The 27,610-nt window shown below is 44.1% G+C and overlaps 1 protein-coding gene across 3 annotated transcripts; it reads right to left on the bottom strand.

Annotated features, from left to right (window-relative positions):
- Nucleotides 1-6,750: 6,750 nt before the first annotated feature.
- LOC137412712 (keratin, type 1 cytoskeletal 11-like) lies at nucleotides 6,751-18,793 on the bottom strand. Of its 3 annotated transcripts, XM_078787051.1 has the most exons (11): nucleotides 18,291-18,793; nucleotides 18,102-18,184; nucleotides 17,588-17,744; nucleotides 12,410-12,574; nucleotides 12,154-12,279; nucleotides 11,842-12,062; nucleotides 11,573-11,637; nucleotides 11,399-11,509; nucleotides 10,662-10,677; nucleotides 10,526-10,560; nucleotides 6,751-7,056 (listed from the first exon to the last, which is right to left on the bottom strand). In XM_078787051.1, the coding sequence occupies exons 1-11, from the start codon at nucleotides 18,618-18,620 to the stop codon at nucleotides 6,962-6,964; spliced, it is 1,404 nt and encodes a 467-aa protein (XP_078643177.1). In that variant the 5' UTR covers nucleotides 18,621-18,793; the 3' UTR covers nucleotides 6,751-6,961. The 3 variants fall into 3 exon arrangements, with proteins under 3 accessions (XP_078643177.1, XP_078643176.1, XP_078643178.1); XM_078787050.1 differs by having other exon boundaries at nucleotides 11,399-11,637; XM_078787052.1 differs by lacking the exons at nucleotides 11,399-11,509; nucleotides 11,573-11,637 and having other exon boundaries at nucleotides 18,291-18,688.
- Nucleotides 18,794-27,610: the final 8,817 nt, after the last annotated feature.

The following is a 27,610-nucleotide window of genomic DNA, read 5'->3' as shown; positions in this document are numbered from 1 at the left end:
GTGGAGGGGCAAGGGGGGAGTTTAAGAGTGGAGGGGCAAGGGGGGAGTTTAGGAGTGTAGGTGCAAGGGGGGGGATTTGGATGGGAGGGGCAAGAGGGGAGTTTAGAAAGTGGATGATTAATGAAAGACGAACATTGATAACAAATTGGGTTTGTTGTGATTTTCAAGTTAGCAATCCGATTTAGAACGATGGAGGAGGGATGGAATGAATGTGAATTTAGACCATGTAGTGAGGGAGACGTATAAGATATTGAATTTCTTTTTTTTGAAGTGGAATGAGTTGGAGAGGAAATTGAGAAAAGCCTTTTAAATAGGAAGAAAAACAGCGTGTTGTAATATACCACTGAATAAAACACAGAAGGGGAAAGGTTAAACATATTTAAATAATATTTAAACAGAAACGTGAACAATCTTATATGCACAAAAATACCAACAGGGGGAGAGCCGAGAGGGACCACCACGAGTCACGTGAACAGGGCAAACGGTGGAATGGCAAGGAGATAATGGGGGCGGGGCGAACAGCACACCTGGACAGAAAATACAGGATGAGACAACAGTACACGTGGAGAAAAGAAAATAAATGTTTTTGTTTTTTTGTTTTTTTTTGGGGGGGGGGGGATTTAGAACGTTAGACAGAGTATTATGTTCGGGGTAGAAGGGAAAAAACCAAGAGCCAAGCAAAACATGCTTAAGTTAACAAAACACCGACGGAGGTACAACTACAAGGCCACACACGAGGAGCAGAACACGATTAATTAATTACGAGTTACAGGAAATTCAAACCAAAACTAACTATAATCAAACAATATCGCATGGACGATAAAATAACGAGTTGAAATTTGACAATCTATCTGGGGAAATGGGGGAGAAACACGTGGTCGAAGAACGAACGAACGAATAAGAATGAATAAACGAATGAGCACAGAGAAGGTAATGTCTTTTTTTTTTGTTTTTTTGAGTTGAGATTTACATAAGGAAGTAGGCTTTGGGGTGGAAAGACTGGGAAAACAGAGAACGAAAGTTATTGGATCACAAACGACAGGCGCTGAGAGAAAAACAAAGCCTCAAGGTTGTACAGTGTATACTGTACAAGCTACAAGGCCTCAAGACGACACGAATTAACACGATTTTCAATACAGGTATGAAAGATTTGCACCGAAAATCTTTGTCGGGACAATATACGTACGTACACCATAAAATAAATACAGTTTTAACGAAAATACAAAATGGGAACAATTACTTAACTTCGATTTCGATGGAGAGCGTGTGGAGCTGCGAAAAAACGAACCCTCGCCCAAACGAACCTTTTGGACGTATTGACTCAACGATGTAAATAGGAAAGCATTAATTTAATTATTTCCTTCTTATTCTGTAAAAGCGGCCTCGACGGTATAGTGTGCGATTGCCCAAAGCAGGTTCTTATTTTGACAATCGTTAGTCGTACAATAAATACTTACGGAATATTGAATGAAAAAAAATGTTTCTTTCTTGAATATTTTAAAGCATTTTGTTTTTCATTCCACATGGTGTGTTTCTTCCCTTCCTCTGTGGACAACCAAGTGCCGGCTTCCGGTGGTAGTATAATCCTCTGTAGCAGTGTAGGGTTTTATGAGCCAATGATTATGGTGCGGCGCATGTCGAGTCACAGCAGGATTTTTATGAAACGCCATTTGAAGTTGTGAAAAAGGTCAGAGTACCTGCTAACATGTCGAGCTACAGCAGGGCGGCGCAGGTCAGTTATAGTTAATCAACGGATCAATGAGAATGTCCTTTACTGTACGTACTGTACTTTACCACATCGGTTAGAAACGCTGCCGCAGGAGATCTCCGATGGTCTTTACTTCAGCTTCTGTTTTGGATTCGGTTCCCGCCTCCTGATACCTCGCAGGTGTGACGTCGCATCAGAGGACGTTAAGCCAGCTGTCTCATCTGATTGGACAGGCGAAGGCGAAAGCAAGCCGTCCACTGAGTGGACAATCCAGAGCATGCATTTGTGCCGGTGTCGGCGATCGTTGTTCATATACGCACTCTTCATTCTCATCTTTCTTCCTACCTCTTACTCGGACAAGCAAATCCCCTATGCCATCCATAATGGTACACTCTATCCATACACCACATCCTCCCTTCCGTGGATGTTCCACGGGTTTCGGCTAGTATAATTATAATTTGGGTGTATGATTGGTTCCTCCCACCACTAGTGTCGTAAAATTACAGATATATCTGCAGGAAATGTATTTGCATATTAGTCAGGGGGCCAGGAGCTGAACCTGGAAAGTGGTTCTAAAGTTTTTTTCTCAGTGTATTCATGTTATATGGGTATTGTACTGTATGAAACTGCCTGATGGCATTCTCCCATCATTGAGCATTTTCATATAACAGGTTGTATAAAATCACGGCTATAAGGACGCAAAACACTGGTTTTAGCAGGGTTGGGGAAAATAGAAATACCTTTATATTTTCGTAAATATTCAAGCTAGGGTCTTGCATATTTGCATATGGGTGTATCTTGACCATACCTATTTGTGGGTCAAAGGTCAGTCATAGTTCAAGGTCAAAGGTCAAATATCTGGGTCAAACTTGAACAATCCAGCATTGTATTACAATGTGATATATTTCTCATTATAATGAACCTGTATCCATTGTTATAATGTCTGATGTGTTGTTAGCTCAATATGTCTTCTGAGCTCAATATTGAATAAAGAAATGCTAGAATACATCATATTTATTGAGTTCTTTATGATTTCTTGTTCAAAAATCACATCGAATCAGGCCACATGAATGATTTTTATATGGTATACATATTCATAGGTTACGAAACTTGTACATATTATGTATTTGGTTTTTTAATCTTTCTTAGATCATATAAACATCATCAATTATCAGAGTTATTGTAATCATCATCTTCTTCTTCACCACTTGTTTCATCATCACTCTCATGTGATATAGTATTCACCCTGTTGTGACATACTGATACTGCATCCTGTTGCTGACAGGCACAGAAGACTGAGCAAGTCATTCCTGCTTTGTTGCATCCACATCGAACACTTTCACATGGTGTGTCACTGGAGCAACCACAACTGATGATCTTTTGGATGTACTCAGGGACCAGTTTATATCCTGATGGAACTGTGGTTGGGCACAGCATATCCCCATCTTTGTTCCATCCATACTCTAACGGGTCTAACTTCTGAGGCTCAAGCCTCAAAGCATTCTTCCACAAAAAAGTTTGTAGGTGTGCTCTTTTCAGATTTTCCTGGAAAGCAGCATCAGTTGGGGGCAGTGAACAGAGTTTTGGCATTGTGCTGCTCCCCTTGCCTATTCTGGTCGTCCATACCTTTGCTCTAGCCTCACAAAGTGTATGGCGGTTTTTCTGACCATAAGTAGCAACAGCGAATTGAGTTGCCTGCTTCACTATATCAGGCCAGGATGCATCAATTTTTCCAAGAAGACTCAGTGAGTGCTGTTTTATAGTGTTCAACATCGTCTTCTTCCCGATGCCAAAACATCCTGCTACAGTGTCACATCCAGATAAGGCGTGTCCTGCAAGAAGGTTTGGAATGAGGTCTGTATATTGGGCAACAGTTGCCTTGATGTCTATGACACTTCGTCCATGTATAGGACATTGCATTATAAATGGGATGTCAAGATTCTGCTCCAGATAGTGGTGCAGCAGGAGGGCCCACACATCTGTATCGTCAGCCACCACAACTACACCAGATGCCCCTTCTGAAGCTGCCATAAATGCCTGCTGCACTATAATATTGTCAGCTTCTTCATGACTGGTATACAGATCACGTCTTTCTATGACATTGCCCTTCCTAATCTCGATAGTTTCCTCTTGTCCTGTTATCAAAAGTGTGTGCTCCTGTGTATGGTCCTGAACAAAGTCTTCATCACTTTGCAAGTCCTCACATATCAGTTTGATGAGCTGTTTCTTATTGCCTGTAACAGTCAAAACTGCTTTCTGGGAGAGGATTGGTGTTGAGGGTGTCAACTGATACACCCTGCCAGTACCTCTGGCTAATCGTGTTGAATCTTTGGTGCTGAAATCATTGTATCTATCAAAGATTAGATATACATCATATTTGGAGAGCTTATCTGCTATTTTGTGCTTGAAGACATCAATGTAAGTCTGCACATTTCCAACAGCAGGCCAACCAGGTATCCAGAGAAGGGCCCACCCATCAATGACAGTGACTTCTATTTCTTCCTGGGCTACTCTTGATGACACCTCAATTTTCATATCTCTTTTCAAGATGGATTTGGATGTGGATATCCGCATGTCACCAGAGTCTACAAAAAGAGCCGTTGGCAGTGGAGCCAATTCATGGGACATCAGATGGCCAATGTCTATATCCCTATTACTGGCCTGCAGACATATGACACGACTGTAGATTAGGTTTGTATCAAAAACTTTCTGTGTGCCGATATTTACAGACTTCTTCGTGTCTGCCATTGAAGTTATCCTTCTTTCAATCTTGTGATGAAAGCCTCGAGGTAAAGCCTCTGTAAATTCCCCGGATTGTTTGCTCCCGATTTCAATTGATTTGTGAACATTAACTGTTGAAGATGATTGTACCCTTCCAGTAACTATGTTCACAATTGATCCCTCTGGGTGCTGCTAGTGGTCAGGTGGTGGTATGCACTGGGCCATCTTCACTCTTATGTCCTGTCGATCCTTTGCATCAGATTTTATCCTAGATTTGCTTTCTTCTTTGTGCATGCTTGCCTGCCTGGTTGCACTCTCATCACCTCGCATTTCAGCTACATCGGTAGCTATCTGACCGCAGACATGTAGGCTCAATGCCCAAGATTTCAAAGCTTTGGGGTTAAGTGTGATGCCTATTATGCCGTGCTTGCCTTTGCCATATCTCATGAACGTGGTCTCGATGAGCATATCGGACCAGATTCCATTCCATATGCCATCAATGTGCCCCACAACGTGGTCCCCTTTGGTGAAATGCTGTAGAACATGTTGTGGGAGAGTTGTGGGAGTTGTGTTACACCATATACAGATCGTTTACGCAACCAGATTTGATGTAATCTTTGAACATAAAATCATAAAGAACTCAATAAATATTATGTAGTCTAGCATTTCTTCATTCAGTATTGAGCTCATGAGACCTTATAACAAGACATTAGACGTTATAACAATGGATACAGGTTCAGTATAATGAGAAAAATATCACAGTGTATAAACAATGCTGAGTTGTACACGTTTGACCCAGATATTTGACCTTTGACCATGACCTATGACTTTGACCTTTGACCCACGAATAGGTATGGTCAAGATACACCCATATGCAAAAAATCAAGACCCTAGCTTGAATGCTTGCAAAGATATAAGGGTGTTTCTATTTGCCCCACCCCACTAAAACCAGTGTTTTGCGTCCCGATAGCCGCAATTGTATAAAGCCTGTTATATGAAAATGCTCAATGATGGGAGAATGCCATCATGCAGTTTCATAGAGTACAAAACCTATATAACATGAAAACACTGAGAAAAAAACTTTAGAACCACTTTCCAGGTCAGGCCAAAATATGCATTTGACCCCCTGACTATAAACACTAAATGTACAAACTATATAAATTTGTGATATTTTGAATATTGTTGGGATGAATCTCTGAAGTTGTCTTTCTTTTCGTATGCAGCGTCAAGTCGGTTTTTCTTGACGTCAGGTCGGCTTCTTGACGGCCACTGTTAACACGTAACGCAGTGCTACCTGCGCATGGTCGTGTAGTCAGCGACTAAACCGACTACCCTCGCTGGCTTGCCAGTGGGGAGGGTGACTGTGCCAACCTGCAGGACTAAAAGCAATACCTGTTAAAGGGCGAATGAGCTCCCTTAGTGAGCTAATGGCCATCCAGTACAGAGATGGTGTCTCCTAAAAAAAACACCCATCCGGTTGGAGATTGATTTTTAGGTAGTAGGTTGAAGACAGCAACCGCTCAGGGTAGTACTAGCTTTCTGACTTCGGAGCGTTAAATTGGTGCCCGGAACCATCTTACACACTCCGTGTCAAGATCGCTGGTCTTACTTTCTGTCTCACTCAAACTTTAGCTACCGTGCTAGCTCAAATCTCTCTTTCTCACAAAAAACATCATACACCTTTGATCATACACTTCTCATACTCAGTTTCACTCCTGACCTTTTATTATCTCTCTTTTATTTCTCTTTATGCAGCTCTTATATTTAAGGCCTTGCCTCGATGAGGACTATATAGTCCGTGACTGGAACCTTCAACATAAAAAAGTGGAATTATTAAAAAGGAAATACGTAGAAAATTATTTAAAATAATTAAAAATAATTAAATTAAATTAAAATTATAAAATAAAATTAAAAATTAAATAAAAAAATAAATTATTAAAAAAGAAATTTTCATGGTCGGAAAAAGTTTTTTTAATCATTTTTGTAAAATGTTGAGGAAGTAAAATTCCAATATTATTCTTATCTTTGGATAGAAATCAGTTTGAATACTTTTGCGTTCATTTGCTCATTATTTTCTTTTTCCAAACACGAATATGAAGAAGAGTGAAATTTAATTGTTATATCATCAGTATCATCACAAGGTATGTTTTCTCATCACTTGCTGATGTTAACTTCTGTGAGGATGTTGGTCACTAAGTACCAAAGTGACTTTTTCCATTTCTTTATTTCCTATGTTGTTTCTTGTGTTGAAGGTGAATGCTGTTTATTTGTGATCCAGGGATTGCATCTCACTGTTGTGTTTCAGTTACAGTACAACAAGAAACAGCATGATCATTAATTTTATTGCATTTCTGCTTCAAGGATGAGCAAGCATTTCACCACCGAGCACCATTGCTTAGCCACCTGTTCTTAATGTCTGGAAGGGAAAACCATATTTCTTTCAACCCCAGAAAAAAGCCCTCGAATAACAAGTCAAAACAGCGAAGCTTTTCATCAAACTAGAATGTGATTGAACAGGAGTAGAAGTAATTACTAGAAAGGTTCTTCAGAAGTTTGCACCTCTTCACCCGTCTTTTCCCCGTTCACAAAAACTTCTGTTACAATTTGTATTCTCCTCCTCTGCTCAACTGCAACACAACACATTTTGTTCGTTATTGTAAAAAATTCAATCATTCACAAAAATATCATAATTCATCAAGCATTTACTCACCTATACTATAAAAGTGGATTTGTATTTTTGTTTATTACATGCCTCAAAAACTCAAAAAAAAAACTACGCAACCAAATCCAACCCAATTTTGTATGTTGCTTGAGTATACCCTAAATATGGTTTCTGTCATGGTATAACATCTGGGGGAGGGTGTTCAATATGGGGGAAGACCCCAATTCTTTCGTTGTAAATGCATCATATAGCGCCACCCGGTGGTATCCGGTATTTCAAATAATCTTCCCTTACAAAAAGAAAGTTTAAATAACTTGATAATTTGCATTATGGTGATCTGATTGAGTTGAAATCTGAGTGAGAATAATTCGAAATTTTCAAAATGTCCAAGTTCGCTCATTTTAAAGGAAGGTTCAAACCAAGTCACCCGACACTTCGCAGTGAAGTGGAAATGATTTTTGCTCACGCCATATTTACAAGCAGCAAGGATGGTTAATGAAGGTGATATTTGCTGACTTCCAAGCAAATGGAAGATGACCTCAGGCAAATGATAGAATGGCTAGAGCAGAATATGTGTGAAGCACGACATGCCGTCTTGTGAATAAATCCATTATCATAGTGATGGATAAAAAATGCCAAGTAAGATATAATAAATACTAGTGGCATCACCCATGAGAATCCCATGGGCATGGACGTGTGCGACATTTGGACATCTTGAGTTTGATGCTGCACCTGCACATTCAGTTTCACAAAATGGTTACTGCCAATTCATCAGATCCACAAATGATGTCTTCTACACAACTTATTTTCTTCTGATAACATGTGAATGCATGTGCATGCACATTCCACACCCACACACACATATACACATACACATATACACACATACACACACACACACACATACACACACACACACACACACACACATACACCTTGTTTTTTCATTTCTGCTCCTCACAATTCTGTCTCTCTCTTATTCACAGAAACACACGCACACACATATATATATATACATCCACACACACAAACATGTACACCCACACACACTAACATGTACACCCACACACACATGTACACCCACACACACATATACACATACACACACATATATACACATACACACACACACACACACACACACACACACACACATACACACACACACACACAACACACATATACACACACATACATATATACACACACACACACCTCGTTTTTTCATTTCTGCTCCTCACAATTCTGTCTCTCTCTTATTCACAGACACACACACATTGAAAATGCATTTCGTTCTATAAACAGAAACTTTCATCGGATTTTCTTCCCGTTTTTTTTCACCAGGAGTCTAAAATTATGGTAGCAACTGTGAAAAATGCAATGAGATATCGAATTTGAGTTGAAATAAAACTGTGAGAGAGAGCAAGACACCGCTGGCCTAACAAAAGAGGCCTCAAAGCTATGCGAGTCATCAAAATGGTGGATATTTGTTTTTGAAGCCTCTTCCAGAATGGGTGGAGCTACTCTCTCAATGGAGGAAACCACATCCCCGGACAGACGTCCAACAGTCAGAATCACCTACTGAGAATATAATATAGATAATTTGTCGTCTGTCTGTCGGTATGTTTGTGTTTTTTGTAAAGGCCGCAGGGCCGACAACCACAAAATTTGGCACACAGACCAAGTCTGACCCAGGGATTGTCCTAAGGGTATTTTCAGTCACCACCTCAGTCTTTAAAGACTCCGAAGACCCCTAACACCCTCCTTTGCATGCTTTTTCCATGCTTGAGATAATAGATTACATGCTTGAGAGAAGACTTTTCACATGCTTGAGAGAAGACTTTTCACATGCTTGAGAAATTAGACCCTTAAGACTCCTAAGACTGTTTAAGACCCTTAAGGCCTTTGAGACCCCTAAAACCCCTTAAACCCCTGAAGACCCTTTTGACCCTGAAGATTTTGAATACCCTTTAGACCTCAAAGACCCTTTATACCCCAAATATCCTTTAGACTCCCGAAGACCCTCAAGACCTTTCAGACCCCAAAGACCCATAAGACCCCAAAGAACCTTTAGACCCCAGACATCTGTAAGAACTGTAAAGACATTGAATACCCAGAAGACCCCTTTTACCTTTAAGACGCTTTTGACACTTTACACACCTTTAGATCCCTTCACTCTTTTGACCTTTTTATCCTTTAGACCCCTAGAACATTTTGATCTTTACACCCCTTCGACCTGAACACCACTGTAACCCCATACATCCTTCAGACAGATTAGACAGCTTGGCCCCTTGACCATTTAGACCGTTAGAGCACTTGGACCTTTTTAGACCCTTTTTACATGCTTGACAGACGAGAACCTTTTGACCCCTTCAACACTAACTACGATTGGAACGTAGCCTTTAGAGTGTTCAGACCATCGAGAACCCTTTAAGCCGACACCACACTAAAATGTATAGTACACAGACTATAGTTTTTTGAGCAAGTAATGTGCAAATTTGACACACCCAGAGGGTGATATCTAATTATAAAAGAGAAAGTTTGTTTGTTCGTTTATGCATTCGGACTCTGCAGAAACCAGTGCGACCAAACATTGCAAACCCTCCTCTTTCATCCAGAGGAAGGTCAAGGGCTATGTTTGGATAATAAAAAAATGACCCCAGATAAAACCAGATAATTGGCCTTCAGGCCTCGATCATGTCTTGTGCTTATGCACTGCCTGGGTTTTTTTTTCTCCCGGGAGTGATCGAGTAATATGTGTTGTGAAGATCGTATGTTAATTTGTAGTGATTTGTTCCTTAACAACGCAAATTTAATGATTAGAGGGTTTAATTGAATTTCCCTGGGCAATACCAGGTCAGGTACTTCAGCCAGTATAAAGTTAAGTTTTAGAAAAAGCTATTTTGTAGACATTGGATGATAACACCTTGCAAATTAACACTGCAAATTAAATAATTAACCAATTCCCCTCTCTCTTCAACTCTCTCTCTCTCTCTCTTATGTACCATACTCTTCACAGAACGTTGGTACTGCTGAGGCAGATTTCTGAGCAAGGGCTAAACTGGGTAGTTTGACATTGCCTTCCCAGTATCCAAGCAGTAGTTAGAGCAGGAATTTGGAATTTGGTCATGATGCCGGTGATAACTAGCCTACTCTTCACAGCGGACACCATGGGGTGTTTATCATTCACTAAATAAAACCGGCAGATGGGACGTCCGTTTAACATCCATCCAAGCGATGGCATACACATGAATCACTCTGCCTGTGCAACGCCAGGATAATAGTTTAGAGCTGGGTCGGGATTTAAATCCAGGCTAGACGGCTTAGGTACGAGTGTGCGTACCCCTAGGCCTTCCTATCAGCCTCCTCATTGGCTCTAGTTTTCTTCATGAAAATTTCATTGCATTCATTGTCCAAACGAATGTTAACCTTACCGACAGGTTCTTTTGATGCTTTGTTTTCAGGTAGCCTGGAAATTAGAAACACATGATGAGCAAGTTAAAATTGAGTATTTCACACCATCGAGTAATTACACCATCCAGTAAAATGAAAATTATTACAAATCCTTACTCTGTCTTGATGACTTCTGTGGAAGAATCGTTGCGAGTTTGGAAGCGGAGCAGGGGGAGGGTGGAGGGATGGACAAAGAATATCCAAAGTTACTTTCAATTTCAACCCCTAAAATACACTTTAAAGATCTCTGTTCGTCGATGAGGACATAAAAATGCATAATAGTGACCTTTGTATTCCAGATATAACAACAACTTTGGTAAAATTTGATTTTGACTTGATTCGCTTAAATACAATTTCTTCATTCAGAGGATGATTCAAATGAATAACCATTTTAGTTTTGTAACACTGGAGATGTAACTGTATAGAGACATGAATATCGTATTGGAAAAGTACATGGATGTTCCAAGTCGTTCTAAGAACAAGACAACAATCATCCAAGAAATGCAAATGCGTTTTCTTTTCTACATAAGTAGAAACATACCCTAATTAGAAACATACCCTAATTAGAAACATACCCTAATTAGAAACATACCCTAATTAGAAACATACCCTAATTAGAAACATACCCTAATTGGAAACATACCCTAATCTACACATACCCTAATTAGAAACATACCCGAATTAGAAACATTCCCTAATCTACACATACCCTAATTAAGAACAGAGTATTAAAATAAACACCCCCTCCTCCCCTCCAAGTGTTTGGCACTTGTTTATCCTTCAGAATCTTTATCCATTTGAAAGCAGAGTTCTTGCATTCGCTGGGACTTCTTAATTAAAGGTATGGTACTTACGTTCACTGAAACCTCCAGACCCGAGACTTAATCCACCAGTCTTGAGACTTAATCCACCAGACCCTGAACCTGTTCCTCCAGATCCTGAACCTGTTCCTCCAGATCCTGAACCTGTTCCTCCAGATCCTGAACCTGTTCCTCCAGACCCTGAACCTGTTCCTCCAGATCCTGAACCTGTTCCTCCAGATCCTGACCTCATTCCCTTTGATGATGAAGATGAGGATGATGACATTTCAACTCTGGAGAAAACATTATAATATCATGATGAGAAAGGCTTTCAGTATCTTCAAACAAATAGAGAGTGCTTTACACTTGATGTGTTGTAGTTTTGTTTTTTGGGGGGTTTTACACATTAAAGAAAAAAATTTAAAATACCTTTTTATTTTTCACAATTGACACACATTGCTTGGCTAGAAATGCTACAAAATAGCTTGTTAAGTTACCCGCTGCCTCCTCCATCCAGCAAACGGCGATATGTTTCAATCTCAGCTTCAAGCTGCATCTTTTCATCCAGGAGTTTGGCGTAATCACATTTCTGGCCGTTGATATCCCCGCGTGCGCTTGCAAGGTCTCCCTCAAGTTGTTCCAACCTGTTCAGATACGATTCCAGTTCACGTTGTTTTCTGCATCTTGTGTCATCCAGCGTGTCTTCCAAAGAGGGAATCTAGAATACAGAACATACTCTAACTTTATTTTTTATAAGGACGATAATTGTCACATAAAACAGACACCTGAGTTTTACTTATCCAGCTTACCTGGCCTCGTAAAGTTGCCAGCTCACTCTGTAGGACCTGCATACTTTGTCGCATCTCAGTGACCTCATTCTTCGAAGACATTGCAGCTTGGTTTTGTTGGACTGCAACCTGCTGCACCTGCTCAGCCTAAAATAACATTTCAAGGTAATGGAAGGAACAATTTCATCATTGGCACACATAACTTAAGTAACATGATGTTGTTTTTCCAACTACAACTACGTTGCTCTCACAATGTCTAACTTTTACAAAAACTGACCTGTAGTTGAAAAGCTTGTTCAGCCTCAGCCCTGTTCCTTTCTATATCAGCTTCATATCTGCTTCTCATATCATCCAACATCTGCATAATGTTTGGACCTTGTTGGGCATCAACCTCCACAGACATGCTGGAACCAGAAATCTGTGACTTCAATGCTGCAACTTCCTAAAGGGGGAGAAAGTTGAAGGAGTTTATTGAATAATGTCCATATATATTCCAGGTAAAGTTGTATTTCCGACTTGTTAAAATGCCATATTTCTATGACGACACATATCTTATCTTACAATAACAGTGATAAGTTATACTTTGTGTATTTCTCAATAACCATGTCTTCTGACCACACGAACTGTGTTGAGCATTAATTTTGTGCTGACATTCTTTATTCCATTTTACATGGACATGTGGCCCACCAGGAAATATCACCACCACAGTCTGTTAACAACAAACGGGGCTGATATTTTAGAGAAGAGAAAGCTTTAAAGAACATAAGAAATATCAATCTATCATCTATCGTATTACACTTCAGAAGTCCTGTGATCAGAATATTGTTTAGCAACGATTATTACCTCAAAGAGTTTCTCACAGCAGAGAAATCAACATATTTACTTTGATAAACGTTTTTACTCATCGCAGGCAAACCATTTTCCACCACCTTATATTTACATTGACGTGTTAAATAATTTCTCATGAAATATCAAATAATTGTAGATATTGCGATTTATCTCTTCCATGCTTGATTACTGCAATTCACTCTCTGTTGGTTTACTTGCCAAATCCCTTCAAACGCTGCAATATGTTCAGGATAGTGCTGTATGGGGTTTAACCAAAATAAGAAAATAGAGCACATCACTCCTGTGCTGGCTTCCTTGCATTGATTGCCAGTGAAATATCGAATTTAGTTTAAAATTTCACTTTTGGTTTTAAGATTTTACATGGCACCTGCCTCACATATTTGGAAAGTTTACTTGGCCATTGCACACCCACATGCACCCTTAGGTCGAGCACTGTCGGTCTCCTATCTGTGCTCAGGATGTGGTTGCCCACAATGGCGGACCGGGCTTTTTGCTCGGTTGCACCCCACCTATGGAATAAGCTACCAGATCACCTGAAGGCATCCAGTTTTATTACAGGTTCTATATCTCGGCTTAAAACCCACCTTTACTGCCTTGCCTTTAAGTAACCTGCTTTGCAAAAAGTACTGGTCAACGATGTTATTATTTCCACTGTATGCAATTTGATTTCCCCCGCCCCCCCCCCTCCCCTTACCCCCTCTCCCCTATTTATCAGAAGACATTGTATTTAATGAAATTTGATTCTATATTTCCATATATACTGTACTTGTTTTTTTTCTGTAATTATAGTCTACTATACTTTGATTCTTGTTACATTTCTTTTTATTTCTTTTTTCCTTGATTAACTGATTTTCCTAAATTCAGTGCTTTGAAATTTCTTTGTATTTGAAAAGTACTATATGTAAATAAAATTTCTTATTATTACCTCCGCCACCAAAGGTGGATGGAGGTTATGTTTTCACCCCTGTCTGTCTGTCTGTCTGTTTGTTTGTCTGTCTGTCCGTTTGTGAACAAAATATCTCAAAACGTTGTGGACGGATTCGGACGAAATTTGGGAGAGATGTAGCGTATGTGACAAGGACGAAATGATTAGATTTTGGAGAAGATCTGGATTCAGATCCGGCTACGAGAAATTGTTAAGTGATTCTTCACCATTGAGTGATAGGACCAACCAGGCGGAGGTATGCTCTCTACTGAGTGCCGTTCTAGTTATTATTATTATTATTATTATTATCATTATTATCATTATTATTGTTATTATTATTATTATTACCCTCGCCAGAGGAGAGGGTATTGCATTTGAGACCGTTTGTTTGTCTATTTGTTTGTCTGTTTGTTTGTCTATTTGTTTGTTTGTCTGTTTGTCTGTTTGTCCGCAGAGAATAAATATGATTTTCTCTGCAACCGTTGGTCCGATTGACACGGAATTTTCACCATAGGTGCAACTCCACCTGTAGAAGTTTTTGATCATAATTATGACGTCATAAGTCACGTGGTTCGGCCGCCATCTTGGAAAAACCGAAAAGTTTGCACCTCGAAATTTGCACGAAATCCCATCTCCACTGCCTCTGACATCAATTCTTCCTGGGAATTCTTCCAAAGCAAACTGCTCTCTCTCATGCACAGATTTATCCCATCTCGTCTTCAGATGTCTTACCCTTCCTCCCGTCCATGGTACACTGAATCTTGTGGTGAGGCAGTTGCCCTGAAACAACTTGCCTTTGCCTCTTGGAAGGCAAATCCAACTGAAGGCAATCTCAGTTCCTTCCACCAAGCTCGGAACAAGTGTGTGTCTACCCTCAGGAGTGCCAGGAAGCACTATCTCTCCACACTCAAGAATGAACTCTCAAACCTGTCTCCTTCCTCCGAATCCTGGTGGCGTCTGGTCAAATCCGTTTCTGGTGTTTGTTCCCCCTCCATCCCCTCCCTTACCTCAAATGGCCACACAGTTGACATCGCACGTGACAAAGCCGAATGCCTCAACTCTGTGTTTGCCTCAAAATCTTGTGTCCCAAACCCATCTCTCTCTGTTCCCACCCTTCCCAGTCGAACCCAACTGCTCCTGGACTCTGTGTCCTTCTCTCCTGACAAGGTGGAGGAGTTTTTGTCTAACCTCGACTCTGATTCTGCAACTGGACCAGACGGCATCAGCCCACGGGTCCTAAAATCCTGCTCTGCTGCTCTATCTCACCCTCTCTCTGTCCTTTTCACCCTCTCTTTTGCTCAAGGTCATCTGCCAGCATCCTGGAAATCAGCAAACATTACCGCTTTACACAAAAAAGGTGCAAAAACAGATCCTTGCAACTACAGACCAATCAGCCTGCTCCCAATTATCAGCAAAGTCATGGAATCCATCATTGCTTCGGATATGAAATCTTTCCTCTTCTCCAATGGCTTGATCTCTGATCATCAATTTGGTTTCAGACCAGGTCACTCTACTCTGGACATGCTGCTTCTGCTGTCTCAACAATGGATGGAGGTCCTCAATGCCAAACAGGAAATCAGAGCTGTCTCCCTCGACATATCACGTGCCTTCGATACGGTCTGGCACCCAGCTCTGCTCACCAAACTCTCCTCCTATGGTATCCATGGAAATCTCCATGCATGGCTTGCGGACTTCCTCTCTGGTCGTAGTCAACGTGTGGCCCTGAATGGATTTCTCTCAACTCCCCTTCCTGTTCAGGCTGGAGTTCCCCAAGGCAGTGTTCTGGGCCCTGTGCTTTTTCTGGTCTTTATCAATGATCTCTCCGACTCTCTGGAAAATCCTCTCTATCTCTTTGCTGATGACTCCACTCTCTGCCACTCCATTCCTCTGCCCTCAGATCGGCAGTCTGCAGCCTCCTCACTCTCTGAAGACTTGGACAAAATCACAGACTGGTCAAACAAGTGGAACATGTCTTTCAATCCTGACAAATCTCACACTCTTACTATGTCTCTCCGAAAAGATCGACTGGACAACCCTCCCATCTACTTTCTCAACAATCCTCTCCAAGAAGTTCTGTCGCTCGAGCTTTTGGGTCTCACTATCTGCCATGATCTTTCTTGGGAAAAACCACATTTCCAACCTGGCCTCCAAAGCCAGTCGCCGACTGGGCATCCTCCGTCGTGCGAAGTCCTTCCTCGGCACACCTGAGCTCCTCACCACATACAAGGCTTTCATCCGCAGCTCAATGGAATACTGTTCTCCCCTATGGGCCGGTGCTCCTGCCTCACACCGAGATCGGCTTCACGCTGTCGAAACCAAAGCTTTCAGAATTATTGGAATCTCCCGTGATGAAGCTATCTCTGAGGGCCTTTCACTCACTCACCGCAGGCAGGTAGGTGGTCTTTCTGTCTTCTACCGACTCCTCTCCGGCCTTGCACCCCCAGCTCTCTCTGTGCTCTGTCCCCCAAATATTCCTACAGGTCGCACAAGATCTGCCAGCAACTCTCTGATGGTTAAACTGCCGAAATCTCGGCTCTCTGCTCACCTTCACTCTTTCATTCCTCTTTTCTCCCGCCTCTGGAACAAACTCCCTCACTCCCTTCAATCCCACTCGTCCCTCCAGGTCTTTAAAACAGCTGTTCACCACCATCTCTTATCTTCCCCCATCCAAAACCTTGATCTTTTCTACCCCTGCTAATTCACCCCAGATCCACCTTGTTTGAAATTCCAACTTCTTTCCTGGAAGTCCTGGCAGTGTCCATATGTTTTGTACCTCTCCCACCCCCTCCCCCCCCCCCCCCTTCCCATTCCCCGCCCCCAATGCCCTCTCCCTCTCACAGATCTCTCGATGTCTCCATGTCTCTCGGTACCTGCTCTCAAAATAATGTTGTGTTTGTGTCCTTCCTCCTCTCTCCCCATCTTGTCTACCGCTCCCGATGTTATATGTTTTATGTGTCGGTTTGTCTTTCTGTGTGATTATTGTTCGCTCTTTCATGAGCCTCGATCTTGTATACAAAAAAAAAATACAAAAAAAAAAAAACCTCTATATCTCCGCAAGTGCCGAATAGAAAAAATTGAGACATGGCTCATTGTAAAGAACTCTCCATGGGGAATAAAATATGTTAATGATGATGTCGTAGGTGCCTCCATTATGACGTCATAATTCGACAAGTACAAAACTTCATCCGATCAAGATGAAATTTCTTGAGCATAACCTAGGAATAAATTCGTTTAGAAAAAAAAAAAATTGGGGTCATCGGTCACATGGTCCAGCCGCCATATTTGTTTTAACACAAAAGCCTTAAAAACCACTGAAAATACAAGTACAAAACTTCATCCGATCAAGATGAAATTTCTTGAGGATAATCTCGGAATAAATTAGTTTGGAAAAAAAAATGATAACGTCATCGGTCACGTGGTTCGGCCGCCACATTTGTTTGAACACAAAAGCCTTATAAACCACTGAAAATACATCCTGGCGAGGGTTTGCAATCTCTGATTCCTCTTTTTCTTGTTATTATATTGCAAAATGAGTATATTTCTTGACGAAAATAATTGCTTAAATTTTACATTTTCTTGGAAAATATGAAATTCCATCGAATTTCCATCCAATTATGAAATTCCATGAAATTCCATCAACGGTTTTTGGAATGTTTCTGGTGAAAGAAGAAGTATTCAAACCTCCGCATGGTTTTTCTTCAAGAAGTCCAACTCATCCTGCAGTGCCTCCAGCTCTCCCTTCATTGATGAAGTTGCCATCGTGTACTCATCGCGCAGTCCGTGCAAGTTGTCGATATCAGCTTCCACAGTAGTGCGCAAAGTAGTTTCGTTGTCCAACCTGCAATCAGCGGAGCATTTTGATTTCACTTTTGAGAAGAAATCCAATTCCATGAATTTACTGCTGGATCCAGTAAAGGGGAAGATATGAAGTGAAATTCACGACAAAACTCAAGGTCTCATTGTACACATATTCCAACATTTTTTTGTTTTATAGCTGAATCCCAACCAACGTTAACAATTGTTATCTAAGAATAGATGTAACTTATAGACATATCCAGTGCCTCAATTCAATTTTAGTGCATTTCAACTCTGACAAAACAAATCTGCACAAGATGATACTTAGCAGATCTGTTCAGGACACAAACTAGGATTGTTGTTCATGATGGTGGGTCATGCGCAACATCTGCGGTCTCACTTGGTTTTAAAGTCGTCCGCAGCGAGCCTTGCATTGTCGATCTCCAGGCTGATTTGGGCATTCTCCATTATTTGATTATGAATCTACACACACAAACACATGAAAATACATGATTAGATGTTAAATTATTTTGTTTTAATCATTAATTATTCCTGACCAGGTAAGCAGCAATGGATCAAGTGCACATACCTTGGCTCGTAAGTCTGCGATGATCCCATAGTATGACTCGTAGTCTGAGTCTTGTGCACCTTTACCTTTCAACAGTTCCTTGATCTTGAGTTCTAGTTCTGCATTTGCTTTCTCGAGGTTGCCGACCTTATTCATGAAATTGGCGAGACGTTCATTAAGGGATTGCATGGCTTGCTTTTCATTACCTTGCAGACCGCTTGAAAAGCTTAAGCCTCGTCCACCTTGTCCACCATCACCACCACCACCACCAGCACCACCACGATAGGTGCTCATGCTCCGACCTGAACCGAAGTTATTCAATGAATTAGAGCTGAACTGTCGCGAACTCATCTTGACTGCTGAAAAGGAACACAAACGAGCTAGTTCTGACAAAGCTTCACTGGAAGTTCTGGTTTTCTCCTCATGGGGGTGTTGCCTTTATATACACCACCGGTAAGATAACCTTTCATTTGGATGTCATCCAACAGCAAAATATTTCCTCAAGCCAATCTCTGTCATTGTTAACAATGAGAATTCTTTCACCTTTCTCCACACGTAGAAATGGGTGTTGTCCTTGTCATAATAAGAATCTCCTTTCATGAGTTCTAAATTTGGAAGAAAAAAAAATCACTTTTGTTGATTATTTTTAGTGTGGTTATTAATTTAATTGACAGTAACTATTGTGAAATAGACCGTGCTTATTGCTGTTCTGAGTCCATTTTTTTCTTCTTCTTTTTTTACAGGAGTGAGGTTCATGGAAGAGCAAAGTAGATCTGACAGTGGGACAAACAGCATGGGAATAAACAATCAGGATATGTGGAAAGGGATGAGGGCAGTAAACACTGAAACGAGTAAGTATAAGATGGTTGGGTTCATGAAGGTTAATGGGGGTAATAAATATAAGACATAAATGCATGGGAAGAACATAAGGTGGCAGCATACCACATGCTTGAGGTCCTGGAAGGATGCGTGAAACAAAACAGCCTGTGGAAGGTGGTCCCATAGCTGGGAGAAGCGAGGAATAAAAGTTTTGAGGTATGCAGTAAGTATTGATTTTGGAATTTTAATCAAGAGGGGGTTACGAGAAGAACACATGCATCAGTAGATAGTGATGGTCGGAGGACCCACAAGCCCTTGTTTCTCACAAAGCATCTTGTTTCTCACAGTCTGAGAGTCCTTTAGGTGCTTTTTTGCAAACTCCAAGCGGGCTTTCATGTGTCTTTCACTGAGGAGAGGGTTCCGTCTGGCCACTCTGCCATAAAGCCCAGATCGGTGGAGTGTCGCAGTGATGGTTGTCCTTCTGGAAGTTTCTCCCATCTCCACACAAGATCTCTGGAGCTCAGCCAGCGTGACCATCGGGTTTTGGTCACCTCTCTTACCAAGGCCCTTCTCCCCCGATTGCTCAGTTTGGCCGGGCGGCCAGCTCTAGGAAGAGTCCTGGTTGTTCCAAACTTCTTCCTTTTAAGAATTATGGAGGCCACTGTGTTCTTTGGAACCTTCAATGCAGCAGAATTCTTTTTTGTAGGCTTCCCCAGGTCTGTGCCTCGACACAATCCTGTCTCTGAGCTCTGCAGGCAGTTCCTTCGACCTCATGGCTTGGTTTTTGCTCTGATATCCATTGTCAGCCGTGTGACCTTATTTAGACAGGTGTGTGCCTTTCCAAATCATGTCCAATCAATTGCATTTGCCACAGGTGGACTCCAATCAAGGTGTAGAAACATCTCAAAGATGATCAAGAGAAAGGCACCTGAGCTAAATTTCAAGTGTCATAGCAAAGGGTCTGAATACTTATGTCAATGTGATATTTCAGTTTTTTCTTTTTAATAAATTTGCAAAACTTTCTAAAATCCTGTTTTCTCTTTGTCATTGTGGGGTATTGAGTGTAGATTGATGAGGGAAAAATGAATTTAAACGATTTCAGCATAAGGCTGCAACATAACAAAATGTGAAAAAAGTGAAGGGGTCTGAATATGCACTGTATATATATATATTGTTGCGGATCTCACCGTCGGCCCTTTTTCCCCTTACCAAGGGGGGGAATAATCCCCTTGTCTGTGACTGACCGATGTGAGTCCTGAAGCTGCCCAGCTCCCTCCAGAGAGGCAGGTGAGCAACCTCGTTCGAGACCGCGGACAAGATGTTATTTGCCGAGTGTATTAGCAGCCGCGGCTCGAACTATTAACAAGAACTAGACCCGATTCTGAACGTTGGCCAAAATCGCGCCACAGGTACTCAATCGAGAAATCACTAAAGCGATCGGACGAGAGGAAACCAGAAGGTAAGGAAGAACAAATATAATTTATTACTACTATTTACAAGACCAAAGAAACCAAGGAAGAAGGAAAAATACGAAAATAAAGACAGAAGCAGCAGGAGTCACAGTGCAAATATTAACTTATACAAGCTTACTTATACCCAGGACAATACAGACAGAACGAACTCACTCACACGAATAGGGAATTGCAGATTGGATTGGTGGATTGGATTCGTTTGGTCCTCCCCACTGGGAATAAGAGGGATCAGAAGGGAAGTGGGGAGGGGAAGGGGGTAGGGAAGAGGGGGGGATGGGGAGGGTGAGGGATGGGTGGGGGAGGGGGAGGGGGAGGGGGGACCCGGCAGAAGTACCCGGCATTGCTGGGCGGGGGAGGGGAGAAGAGGGGGGGAGGGGAGAAGGGTGGGGGAGGGGAGAAGGGGAGGGGGAAGGGGAGGGAGGAGAGGGAGGGGGAGGGGGGAAAGGGAGGGGGAGAAGGGGTGGGGTACGGTGGAGGGGGAAGGGGGAGGGAAGGGGATGGCCAGTCAACAATGACGTTGCAGTTCTCATGGTCGGAGAGCAGCACAACAATCGGACATAGTCCTGCATATTCGCAACAGCACGAAGCGGATTTTGGAGACTCACCGATCCTGTGACGTGCTCCAGTACCGGCGTTGCCGGGCGGGGGAAGGGAGACCCGTACATCCCCAACTCGTACATTCGCCCTCTCGACTCAAGCTCACTCGGACAAAAGCCTCGCACAAATTACACCGTGAAGGCCCAATGGTCATGTCTATGCCACAAATCACGGGCGCACTGAATTGAAAATATATAGAACGCTCATACTCCGTGAAAAGTGAAGCCGCCATGTTGCCATCCTGGTCAGCACGACTCGACCAACTCGCTTCGCGGAACTCGTTTTGTGCGGCAAGAAACTGCTCCAATCGGTTACGGAAGGGTTGTGGAAAGACGTTTCACAGCTGTTTCAAAGACATTTAATTCATATCGCACAGAATCGATACAAAACACGATCGCATAAAAGGTGAAGCGACGTGTGACGGGATGGAACATCACGTGATCGCTCTGAGCGAATCAGTCTGGCGGCGGGAATGGAACATCACGTGATCGCTCTGAGCGAATCAGCGAGCTGCTCTGGAACCGGCTGAGATTAGCGGGTACTTCGCTGAAATGCGCTGAGGTAAATATTAATAAAAAATATGGATCGTCAAATATTTTGAGTTCGGCCATGTTCGTCCCACGCTCAATGGCCATGTCTATGTCAAATATCAAGCACGTAAGCCTCTCCGTTTAGGAGTCTATCGGTAACATTACACACACACACACAAACTGTGTTTTATATATATTGTTACAGACGCGGTTGTGGATGTTGGTTTACCGAGCGGTTTGGTATGACCGCGTCTGCACAGTTTACCTGATTATACTCGAACGTTGGCCGAGTCGCGCTACGCTAAATCAATTGAGGAAAGGACACAACGGCTGGGTTAAAATCACACGACACCAGGGGTACAGTTCTCAAGACCTCCGGAGGAGGTTATAATATTGCGGAACGTTAGATTACAAGGACAAGAGAGACAGCATAGTAAGGTAGGCACTTAATCACGGTCTTATAGTAACCCCGACAGACGACAGACAAACGGGACAAGACTGACTCACACGGGGATTGATGGCAAGGAAGGGCAGGTAGTCGAGGCTCAAGGTGCACCTTGGCGCAGGGGCAGAATCGACCCGGTCCGGTCCAGAGATGCGGGAGGTCTCGTCGCGCTGGAGGTGGCGTCTGTTTCTCCTTCGTGGCTGAGGCGCATCTGACGTCACGTCCGGTAAGTGGCTGCGTATATCCGGCGGGGAGTGACACGCCCTCGGCTCGTTAGCTCCGCCCCAGATGGAATCGGCCCGTTGCTTCTTATTGGGTGCGGGGGTTACCGGGCTCCGCCCTTGACGAGGAGCTGACAGCCAGCCCCTTCGTGGTAACCCCGTGGGCGCACATGGCAATGGCGGCTAACCAAGCCGGTGTGAGGACGCACACTCCCCGCACCGCGGCCGCGCCGCCCCCGCTGTGGTTGTAGTTGTTGTTGTTATTGCTTCATGAGGAAGATGGGAGGAGGTATGGGGAGGTCCTAAACTCACTACTGGTGCCATACAATCACATTCTGGTGCAACGAAGAGTCAGAATTAATGGAAACGAGTCCTTAACTGACATAGACTAAGAATAACTAGCAAGATGTCCGAAAGTTGTCTACGTGAGATGCGGTGGACCTGGGCACGACATTTAATGGGGGAAAAAGGGGAAGGTCGGTTCTACAGAGTGTTATTTACAGGCAACGGGACTAGGGAATGGGGGATTGGGGATAGTTGGGGGGTATTGGGGAAATAGGGGAATATTTACAAGCGGATATGGAGGCCAAATCCCATATCCGCAACATTGCACCCTTCTCTACCCTCGGGGCGTCCCGACCCGATAAATTTTTACCTACTTTAGTGTGGCACTCAGATGTAGTTCCCTCTACTATTAACTCTACCCTGAGTGCGACAGTTTTACAGATATTCACAAATGAGTAAATATGTCCCCCTGCGACGTTGCACCCTTCTCCTCACAGAAACACACCCACAGGATAACCGAATCGCGGAAAGAATTCGCAAACTAAACATACAGCCGGTAGGGAGCATTATTTACAAGACTACGCTGATATTTACACTACGATCCAGGACCTGTTTTGGAGGAACACATGCAGATGTTATGCATAGAGAGAGCACGCATGCCAGCATCGATACACCAACCCACGAGTGCTCTGTGGCCTTACGGCCTTTAATAATGTGCAGAGCACCCCTTCCAAGCACCAAAAGCACCACCCCATCACACAGTCAGCACCATCCGGTGCACCAATAAAATGTTTAATAATCATGGTGTGGTGTCGCAGCCGGCCGATGTTCTGCCGCTGGTCTTGCCTTCGTGTGGTGCACTTGGTGTTCTGGCTTCCTTCAAAAATAAAGAAAGGCGCCAACCGCGTCCATTTCTAGATTGTGGCCTTCAGGGGGCCAACTAAAAGTGGTTCACCTGTATGGCATAGGTGCCACGTTGACCCATAGGTCCATCAACGGGTGGTGCTTGGCCGCAAAAGAACTGCGGTCCATTGTGGGTGGCCACCAAAATTGCGGTCCATATGGTGTATCGATCCAGGCAGCAAGCAGCGAAAGTGCAGGCCCACAACTGCGGAGCCAGCACCTCTCTCTCCTCTCTCTCTCTGCCCCAAAACCAGATCCTCGGAGGTGGGAGACAAAAGAAGCAGACAAGTGAGTAAGGTGGTAAGGGCGCAAAAGTGCACGCAATGTAAGGTAATGCACACTGGGGGCACATGGGAACCAGGTGAGACAGGTACGTTCCTACCGTACGCCCCCCCCCCCCCCACCAGGTAACCTACATGGCCCCTCCCTTACCCCTTACTGTATCCACAAAACACAACACTACCCATAAACATCTACTTTACAAATCAACAACCGTCCCTACTGTCTTCCCCGTTCCTCCCATAAACCAAATTCGTCTTCTCTCCCTCCTAACCAATCAAATTTGCCATTTTCAACTCTCATCAAAATTTGCCATCTCCAACTCAACATCATAATTTGCTATCACCAATTCCTCATCAGTCCCTCCTAGGGAGGGAGAGATGGAATCACCCCAATGTCTCATCCACGTCGTGATGCGTCTCACAAATCCTCACAGCAATTCTCATTTCCTGCAACAGAACAAAGAAAACACAGGTGTGGAGTCATCATCACCACCTCAGGTAAGTGGCTGCGTATGGTGCGACAGGTTCAACAATCCTAACTATTTCCTAAATGACTTTAACAACTTTACATTACCCGGGGTCTTTCTCCTGCCAATCCATTGGCCAACTTACACTCTGGGTTCTAAAAACCAATTCCCATTGACCAAACTGTGGTGCTTTTCAATTTGGGGTCTCACTCCCCCGATTCATCTCCCGGTGCCCTCGCACAATTTCTGGGCTGTGGCGTGTACCTCTCCCAGCGGGTCTACCCACCTGCACACCTCCACCACTGCAGTTGCCTCCGAGCTTACCTGCTCCTTACCCTAACCTAACTACCTGGGGAAGGCCCTCTGGCGCTCTCCCCACTCGGTGCCCTCTCTGGCACTGGACTACCCGGGTCCGTCCTCCGGATCCTCGGGCCCCACTGACACTAACGGCTCCCAGAGCCCACCTGCGGCCTCACCTGGCCGACATCCTCACAGTGGTGGAGTGCCCAACCAACTACACACACTAACAGGCTACACGCCCAGCCATTTCCACAACACTAATGCACCCATCCACAATACCATTCTGCAACCGCACCACAAATGCCAATATCCAACCACAATTTACCTATACCCTCTACCTAACACTTACACTACCCGCCCCGGGTACTCGTGAAAGGGGTCCACTCTTCCCCCATCCACACCTTCGCACCATGCACACCACTCCGTACCACTTACTCCAACTCTCTCCACACACCTGTATTTGCACACCTGTGCTCTCACACCTGGTGCCACCTGCACCCTTCTCTCCCCAAGCGCATTCACGCTAATCCACAACACTCACTACTCATACACTTCTCCACACACCTGTCCAGTTCTCACACCTGTTCAATTCTCACACACACGGCATCATCTCATCTAACTACTCCCCTCTGAAACTTGCGCTTCCCAGTCGTCCCTTTAAACTATTGCGCTCCCACGTCATTATAATCCACACTAATCTACCTGCGTCCCCACTACAGGTATCAGTCACTAACTAATCTTAACGTTACCTACTGTCATCTTCGCTAGATCCCTATCAATATCCTAACCCACCCGGGCTAGTTTTCACTGCCATACACCCCATAAGCTATTGCTCCTTTGCCCCACATGGGAAGGGTGGCAGGGATGCCACCCTTACCCACCGGGCCCATCGCTCACTACCAATTTTGCACATCAAATTTCAATAAATCAAAAATTTGCCAATCACTACCCATCATCTGCCAATCATTACTGCCAATCCTTTGCCAATCATCAAATTTTGTTTTTCTCTAATTTTGGGGCCAAAACACTAACCTCATCACACAGTCTACTCACTAATGCCTCTCAGTGCGCCAATTTACTTCTAAAGCTCGGCTTCGTACAGCCAAGCCATGAATGCGGGTTGTTCTGTGCCAGCAGCTGGATGCGTCCGGCACTCGGTGCAGGGAAGGAGGTTTACCCGGGCCGAGATCCCACGCACCTTCTCGGCACGGAGCCATCCCATGGCTCGATCTCGACCTGCCGGAATGCCTCAACAAAAAGTGGTCGCCATGACGACCCTTCCTATCCAGCCGCCCGCTCCGCCTAGTGGAGCACGGACGCGGCCGTTCAAAGCGAGGCCCAGCACGCACCGAGGGCCCGATTCGGCTAAAAGTCGCTCTAACCGCTAGCCCGTTTAACGTCGATGCTTCACCTGCATGCTTACACCCCGCAGCCCGTTCCTTGCTCACACATCCAGCCGTTCCCATACTCCTCGTACCTTTCCTTACACACCCAGGTACCCTCATTCCACTCACAGCCTTGGTCACACACCTGACCACCGAACACTTTGGCACACATTCGTTGGTCGCACACCTCACCAACACACCTCTTCGTGCCCCCTCCTCGGTCACCTCCTCTGTGACAATCACAGGTGTGTTCTCATTCGCACACCCAACCACGTGCCTTACTACCAATTCCAGCGTGCATTCCCACTCACGCTCTACCATTCCAGGTGTGCTTCCTTTCTCACCTGTCACAACCAACTCACGCTCCGTGTCACTCTTACTACTCTCACCTCCACTCTTGACAACGCACTCACCCTTACTCCCGACAGCGCACTCTTTCCCCATGCACCTGTCTGTCACACATCTTTCTCGCACACCCTCTCCCGTTACATCCTCTGTAACACTCACCACAGGCGTGCATTCTCCCTTGCCTTTGACAGCGCACTCTTTCCCCATGCACCTGTCCGTCACACACCTTTCTCGCGCACACTCTCCCGTCACACCCTCTGTAACACTCACCACACCGCGCTTCCATGTGCTCCCTCGCACACGCGCTACGACCGACTCACTCTCGCCAGCACCCTCACTCCTTGGCACGCACTTTTTCCTCACACACCCCAGAGTCGGACTTTCTTGCACACCTCCTTTTTCGCACACCAGACCTGTCGCACACTTCACCAACGGCCTCTCACGAACACCCGGGTCCATCTCGACCCCCAAGCTTCTTAAATCCCCTGGCGCATCATACGCACGACCATATTGGTCACCACTTACACCGGGTCCTCTTCCTCTTCGCTTCTCCTCCATCACCTGCGAATCCCTCATCCGGTTAATGAGCACATCATCACGATCCAAACACAGACTTTGGACCAATTCTTTTATCTCCTCTTTTATCTCTTTCTTATCCCCTCTCCGTCGCTTCTTAATTTCGCTCACCCCTTCTTCCACTTCTTCTAATTTCTGCTTCACCTCTTTTATTCCCCGGTACGTCTCCTCAAGCTCGTCCTCCAAGGCTACCTTGACCGTTTCCATGTGCGTCCTCACCTGCCGGTCCTTCGTCTCCATTACCTCTATCACCTCGTCCAACCTCGTTGTCAGTCCCTCACGTACCATCTGACATTCCCTCTTCGTCGCTATCAAGTCATCTTTTAGTTCTTTCTGTGTCGCCTTTAACCCTCCTAATAATACCGCAGTGTTCCTTTGAACCTGCTCCGTTAGTCCTTTTTGTCCCTCCGTCAGCTGTTCCACCTCCTGCGTCAGGTCCTCTATGCCCCCTTGTAACTTTACAGTCCCCTTTCTCACCTCCTTCTCCATGTGCTCCTTACAGTGCCTCACCTCCTCGCGCACTCCTCCGACCTCCTCACTCACACCTCTTCTGATCTCTTCTCCCATCACTTGCATCTCCTGCCCAGATGCCACCCTCATCTGCTCCATTTCCTCCCTGTGAGCATCCAGTTTGGTTTCTACCCCCATTCTGACCCCCTTTATCCGCTGCTCCATTTGTTTAACTTCCCTTTCCGCTTGGTCCCTCATGTCC

This window comes from Myxine glutinosa, chromosome 11 (genome assembly GCF_964187855.1).
Source record: "Myxine glutinosa chromosome 11, kmMyxGlut1.1, whole genome shotgun sequence".
Classification (NCBI taxonomy): Eukaryota; Metazoa; Chordata; class Myxini; order Myxiniformes; family Myxinidae; genus Myxine; species Myxine glutinosa.
Note: the sequence above shows the minus strand (reverse complement) of the source record. Positions and strands in the feature narration are given on the sequence as shown.

What these genes read in the sequence shown, in the direction of transcription:
- LOC137412712 (XM_078787050.1), bottom strand. Translation starts at nt 18,620, where the DNA reads ATGAGTTCGCGACAGTTCAGCTCTAATTCATTGAATAACTTCGGTTCA. An exon ending in TGAAGAAAAACCATGCGGAG is followed by an intron (nt 12,575 to 17,587) that starts GTTTGAATACTT and finishes CTCCCCCTTTAG; the next exon opens with GAAGTTGCAGCATTGAAGTC. An exon ending in AACAAGCTTTTCAACTACAG is followed by an intron (nt 12,280 to 12,409) that starts GTCAGTTTTTGT and finishes ATGTTATTTTAG; the next exon opens with GCTGAGCAGGTGCAGCAGGT.